Source organism: Trachymyrmex cornetzi, unplaced genomic scaffold, assembly GCF_001594075.2.
Source record: "Trachymyrmex cornetzi isolate Tcor2-1 unplaced genomic scaffold, Tcor1.1 scaffold67, whole genome shotgun sequence".
Classification (NCBI taxonomy): Eukaryota; Metazoa; Arthropoda; class Insecta; order Hymenoptera; family Formicidae; genus Trachymyrmex; species Trachymyrmex cornetzi.
Genome location: NW_017299992.1, coordinates 213,277 through 219,613, shown reverse-complemented (window position 1 = coordinate 219,613; position 6,337 = coordinate 213,277). Strand labels below are relative to the sequence as shown.

At 41.8% G+C, this 6,337-nt stretch overlaps 1 protein-coding gene across 1 annotated transcript; it reads left to right on the top strand.

Annotated features, from left to right (window-relative positions):
* The first annotated feature begins 1,209 nt into the window (after positions 1–1,209).
* LOC108767398 (protein bowel) lies at positions 1,210–5,936 on the top strand. Its single transcript, XM_018517275.1, has 3 exons — positions 1,210–1,728; positions 3,649–4,423; positions 4,715–5,936. The coding sequence occupies exons 2-3, from the start codon at positions 3,660–3,662 to the stop codon at positions 5,568–5,570; spliced, it is 1,620 nt and encodes a 539-aa protein (XP_018372777.1). The 5' UTR covers positions 1,210–1,728; positions 3,649–3,659; the 3' UTR covers positions 5,571–5,936.
* The last annotated feature ends 401 nt before the right edge of the window (positions 5,937–6,337 follow it).

Below are 6,337 nucleotides of genomic sequence, written 5' to 3'. Positions count from 1 at the left end.
CTCGTTCCAGCGAGACGTACGTAAGGTTGAATCGATTTGCCGGTGTAAAACCGGCTGGGCGTCGGCGGCTGCTGCCAGTAGAAAGAGACGGAAAGGGAAAAAAAGAAAAAGGGAAACGCCGAAGGACAGTGGGAACGCGCGGGGAGGCTAACATTGCGCTGGTATGGCGGGGTACCGAAGGAACGAAGAAGTCGAAGGTAGAAGCGGGACGCTTAAAGACGGGGAAGAAAGATGGAACGTGGCTGAAGGAGAGATCGAGGAGGACAGGGAGAGAGAATGAAAGACAGAGACCGAGACTCGATCTCTCTGACTGCCTCTGGCTGGCGGCGGGGTGCACGGACCATACTCCCCTTTCCGCCCACCAAAGACCGATCTCCTTCGTCAGTGCCGGCGTGGCGCGGGTTTCCTACAGGTGCGTTTACAACCTGCCTCACGGTTTTCTCATCCGCCTATCTGACAGTGAGGACCGCGGCGACAAACTTGCTTCAGCCACTTTGGCGTCGCGCGTCTATCTTTGCAAACGGAAGCGCTACTCCGGAGAATGAATCGTAACGATGGTACAGTGAGAGTTCTAGAGTTTACAAGGCGAGAACGTACGATTCGTAAACGTTGACTTGATCTTAGTTCAAGTAGGACTTAGTTTAGAGCGTCCGCGAATTCAACGATTCCCATCTATCGTCGAACTACCGGAATCTTGGAACCATATCTTGGACTCGGATCTACAGCGTATACGTATCAGGCATGGCTGAGCATCGAATGCACCGAGGTGAGGAAATTCCACGGTAGCGGCGACGGAACCAGACCGTGAGAGGAAGAGAGAGGGTGCCAGGTTTCGCGTTTACGCACCTGCCCCTCATACCACGTCCCTACCTAAACCTCTTGCGTTCAACCTGCGCGGCATCGCTTCATAGGCACTGGTAGATAGGATACCAGCAAACCCCCGCGCGTGCCCTCGGTCCACCCTCTCTCCGCTCGCTCTCCGGCTATCCGTCGGTCTCGCTCTGGCGACCGCAAGCCGGCCGGAACCCACCTCTCTCGCACCAAAGGCGGCTCTAGAGTTGCGGCACAGCATCCAGCAGCAGCGCTACTAGCGGCAGCCAAACGGAAAGACTCCCAGGCGAGTCGCCCTGGTGTATAGGTGTACGCGCCAATGTGTGTGCGTGTGTGCGTGTGTACGCGTGAGGTGTGCATGAGCCTTACCTGCGTGGGTGTGTGAGCCGAGGAAGCTTACCTGGCGGCGTCCGACACGCAGTTACTCGCGCGCTTCTTCGCGTTCTCCCGCAGGAAAGAGCGCCGCGCGCGTATCGACATCCCGCTCCAGTTGTCGTCCTCTCGAAGCGGAGTTGCTTCTAGGGTACCGACCTTGGGAGAGAGGAGCGCGTCGCCGCACGCCTTGTTCCTTTCGCGGTTCACCAGCCGAGATCGGAGCAGAATCGGAAGTGCGACGAAAGGAATCGCGCTGCTCGTCTACTCCGCGCTTACCGCGTGAAGTGTATGTGTGTTTACGTGTACACGGGAAATAGATAAGGAGTGATACGGCCGAAGACCTCTCCAAGTCCTCGTCGTGCGATAGTGGATGTCCGTGGAGGTATATAACGGATGTTTCCGTCGCTGATCACTGAAACATCGATCAATAAGGGATTTCGAGCGGAGGAAGAGATGCGTTGGTGGTTTGCTGGAGGACACTGAAAGGGAGACCTGGAAGACTTCTCCATCAACGTCCTCCAGGTGAGAGAGAGTTTTCCCAGGTGGAATCTATCTGGAGAAGTCCTTAGAGGAACTTGTAGGGCAATCGTGTGTCTGCCTCGTTGCGTCCCTACGGACATTCGCGATTCCAACATGGCTGCTGGGACTAGCCGTGACCACTGGGTCCGCGGAAGCCATGTTGGCAGGTGTGCTCGGTTCGAGATAACCAGTTCACGTTCGTGAAACGTACGCGGCATCGATATTCCGGATAGTAGATCCGAATGAGCACTTTACCATTGAATTATCATTTAAATCGCTGCGCGTCTGCCGTCCTTTGAAAAGCCCACTTGCGAAACAATATACGTGCGATTTCGCAGGTAAAACGAGTTTGCGAGATGTGATTAATAAAAAGAAAAAGCCTCTTTAAACGCTGTCCGTACCCATTTCCTATACGATTGCGAAAGTTTACGGTGAGCTAGAGTACAGTGGTTCTCTCGATGTCCATTAGACGTTCGTAAAATCTACGAATAAACTACAAATTATTTACACGTCTCTCTATTTCTTAAGTAAACATATAAAGAGTTAAGCTATGCGTCAAGGAATGTTCAACATATTATAAACTTGAAAAAACAAAATGATAGCGCTGTTAATTACGACGATACGGAAAAATTATTTTTATCAGTTTAGGTACATGCATCTTTAAAATTTAATGCATTCCTTGATCTTTTTTTTATTGAAAAAAATAAGAAATACCTTTGGAATCAAGCCCATCTTACCAGTACAATATAATACACGTTAGATCTTCTTCTGACCTGCCATTCTATTTTTTGTGCTTCTACGTGCTTTGTAGGCCTTTTTTTGGAAAACTGTAATTTGACTCTTACATGATACGCTGAAGGTTAGAATAGCCGAAACTTTTGTTTTTTGAATCTTTGTAAATTTATTAAATTAAAGTATTTGTAATTTATTTAACGATTACGCATCGCTTATTATTGCGTTGATTTTCTAAAGCCCAAATGTTGCCATTTTTCCTTTGTATCTTTTTATATAAATTATAACTCGGCATAAATAATTATACCAATATATCGCATGTATGTATGTATGATTATTTATGAAGAATGTCTAACAACTTATTGTCAAAATAGAGATAATTCAGAATTAAAACAAGAATTTTTCGTGTTGAATTCGTTCTTATGTATGTTTTTTTTTTATTTAAATTGTTATCTTAACTTTTATATAGGTTTGTAGAGATCGTATAATATATAGAAACATAGTGCAATACACACAAACATAAAAATTCAATATTTTTAATAAAATTTGCAGTTTTTAATGAATAATTAATATATTTATTAGATTTAAATATGTATTAATTATCACATTAATTATTTTTGTATATATCATGTCATTTTCTTATATTTAATGATTTATAAAAAGCATAAAAGGTATTTAGAGGATAATTTTAATAAATTTATTAGAAATAAAAAATAATTTTTAAATATACATATTAAGTTTTTTGATATCTTTAATTATAGTTGTAAACACTCGCCGATATTTAATATTTAAAAAATATTAAACAATAGTCGTGTTTCAATATATATATATACATTATCGATACTTAAAATCTATAGTTCACGTTACGTATACTATAAATTTTCGATACTGGTAATATACATATATCGGAATACGGCCTGTATTAAGCATTGCGTCTATTTCTCAATGCTTAAAAGAAATTCATCTTGATTAAAAAATTTGAGATTATTAGCTTGATTTTACACGACTGCGTTACGATTATTTGTACAAAAACGAGCGCAAATCTAAATATAGAAATTCGGAAATATATAGTCATAAACAGATATTTTAAGAATCACACGTTCAGTGGAACAAAGAATTGATTATGTTATTTATACTAATTTTATCTTTATTAATTTATCAGGGTAATTAACGATTTTTAAAATTTTTTAGGTGCAATCAGTATGCCAACCGACATCGTAGTTACGTCGGCTTCGGCCACGGTTTCAGAGGAGACAAGCAGAGGTCGGGACCTAGGCCTTGGACAGTCTCCAAGATCAGGCCCCTCTTCTGCAGCCTCGTCATCCTCCAATTCTAGCGCGGCGTCAACCTCAAGAGGATTTGATCCATCTAGCACTCTCGCCTATCACCATCACCGCCACAGCTTGGTAACTGGTCTGGGTCATGCTCATCACCGAGAATCATCAGCCTTTGTGCCTGTGGTGCCTTCAAGATTACAACTCACTCCGTATCCAGGTGAAATACATCCCCATCTACCGGGGCCACCGCCCTCTTCCTCGTCGTCAACGAATTCGGAACACGAAGTCGGCCCTGAATCTTCAGTAGCCAGAAAAAGTTCCTCGAGTTACGATATCATGGCGATGATGGCCGACAAGAGGAAAGAATTGGCGAGAGGTCTCTTACTACCACCGCATCCTCTTCTTGAGCCACCTGGGTATCCGGTATTTGCCGGTCCTTTTCCAGGTAGTTCCGCATTATATCCCCCGGGTGGTCCATTAGCCCATCAGCATCTGGATCGAAGGTTACTCAGAGCACCTGGCAGGGCATCCAGACCGAAGAAACAGTTTATTTGTAAATTCTGTAATCGACAATTTACGAAATCATACAATCTTCTTATTCATGAGAGGACTCATACCGACGAAAGGCCGTATTCTTGTGACATATGTGGCAAGGCGTTCAGGCGGCAGGATCATCTTAGGGATCACAGGTACAATATACAGTTCTTTGTTAAATTAATTAGAATCAATTGGTTGAATTAAATAAATTAACTTCACATAAAAAGTATATGATAAATTAACTTATTTAAATTTTTGTTGTATGTTTATATTGTATTAATTTGTTTTGTAATATTAAGTATCTGCAATAAAGGTAACAAATAAATAACAGATAAAAATAAAATGAAGATAACATTTTTAAAATTTTTAATTATAATAAATAGAATGTAGTTTTTTTTATTTATTAACTATTGTTATTTCTTGATTTTTATTTTTTCCCTTAGGTATATCCACAGCAAGGAGAAGCCTTTCAAATGTGGTGAATGTGGTAAGGGCTTTTGTCAGAGTCGTACTTTAGCAGTTCACAAGATTTTGCACATGGAAGAATCTCCACACAAATGCCCTGTTTGCGCGAGAAGTTTCAATCAGCGCAGTAATCTCAAGACGCATCTTTTAACGCACACGGACCACAAGCCTTACGAATGTACGTCATGCGGCAAAGTATTCCGCAGAAATTGCGATCTCAGGAGACACGCATTGACACACGCCGTGGGCGACGTTCCTCCAGAGGCACTGGAAGAGGCGTTGAGGGACGATGACAGTCCCGAAGAGGATTGCCCTGAGCCTGGACCATCTTCCTCATCGACGTCCACAACACCGTCCGTATCTTCTGCATCTTCTAGTTCGTCTGGATATCCTTCCCAAGGATCTTCAGTCCCCCCACCTGCGCCTACAGCATCGGCATCAGCACCACCTCTTCCTCAGAGACCTCAACTTCAGATTAGAAGGGATTTATTACCCGCTGTAAAGACATCGACGGTGACCAGCGGAGCTTCTGCGGCTCATTCTGTCACTCAAAATCCACCGGCTGCCCTTCCGCCACCACCCCCACTCATTTTGGCTTCTTACCGACGAAGAATTGGCTCCCCAGGTCCTTCCAGAGTATTTCTAGAACTTCAAGAGCGTGAGCGCGAGAGAGAACGAGAGATGGAGCAAAACAGAGAAAGAGAACGTAATAGGGAACGTGACAAGGAAATAGCTAGACCACCGAGAGCACCAACACCACAACCGCCACCACCACCACCTAGACCTGCACCAGCACGTCAGGGTTTCACCATTGCGGATATAATGGGTCGATAGAAAATTTGTCGCAGGTAGTTTTCCTGTGCTTGAATTTCTCTTTTATATATAGGCTCTATGGATTACACGAAGTAGAGGTACCGGTCTTCACAAAGAACAGTCTTTCTAAAGATTCTATGAATTCTATGATATTTTTGGAATACGTGAGAATATGGCTAATAACTTGTTAAATTTGCCGAAAGATCTTATTTGTTATTTATGCATATGTTATTGCAATGCATTTTTCATGTAAATATGAGAGAATTTAAATGAGAGAGTTTAAAGATAAGCAGACGAGAAAGATATCTCCATAATTTTGTTAAAATTCTGCGTGCGCTCGCAATTCTAAAATAGTTATTAGACTCGGAAAAACTTAACCCTCTCAATCCAAAATTATTAGGCATAATTAGATAATATATGCATATATTTGTATGTTATTCTGTTATGCCCAATATACAAGTAATAATATAGAGAAATATAAACTATAAAATTATAATTTTGTATATACGGATATTTGCATAATATACAAAATAATAATTTTACATATAAAAATTATGTATTATATATTAAATAAGATAATTTTTCAAAAATACGTAACAAGAAGATATTTTCATTATTACATAACTTTGAATGCAATATTGAGAAATAATTTCCTAGGAATGAGACGGTTAGAATAAATATATACCAAAAATGTGCCTTAATAGTTCGTCGTTAAAAAACAGGTGCTCTCACTTCATGCTACAGTTGTAGAAACCACGATACTTTCTGCGACACACGCGTGAATCACA

Bases quoted from the DNA above. Each gene is read 5' to 3' on its own strand.
- LOC108767398 (XM_018517275.1), top strand. From the start codon at position 3,660: ATGCCAACCGACATCGTAGTTACGTCGGCTTCGGCCACGGTTTCAGAG. The intron at 4,424-4,714 runs GTACAATATACA...TTTTTCCCTTAG, and splicing joins GATCATCTTAGGGATCACAG to GTATATCCACAGCAAGGAGA.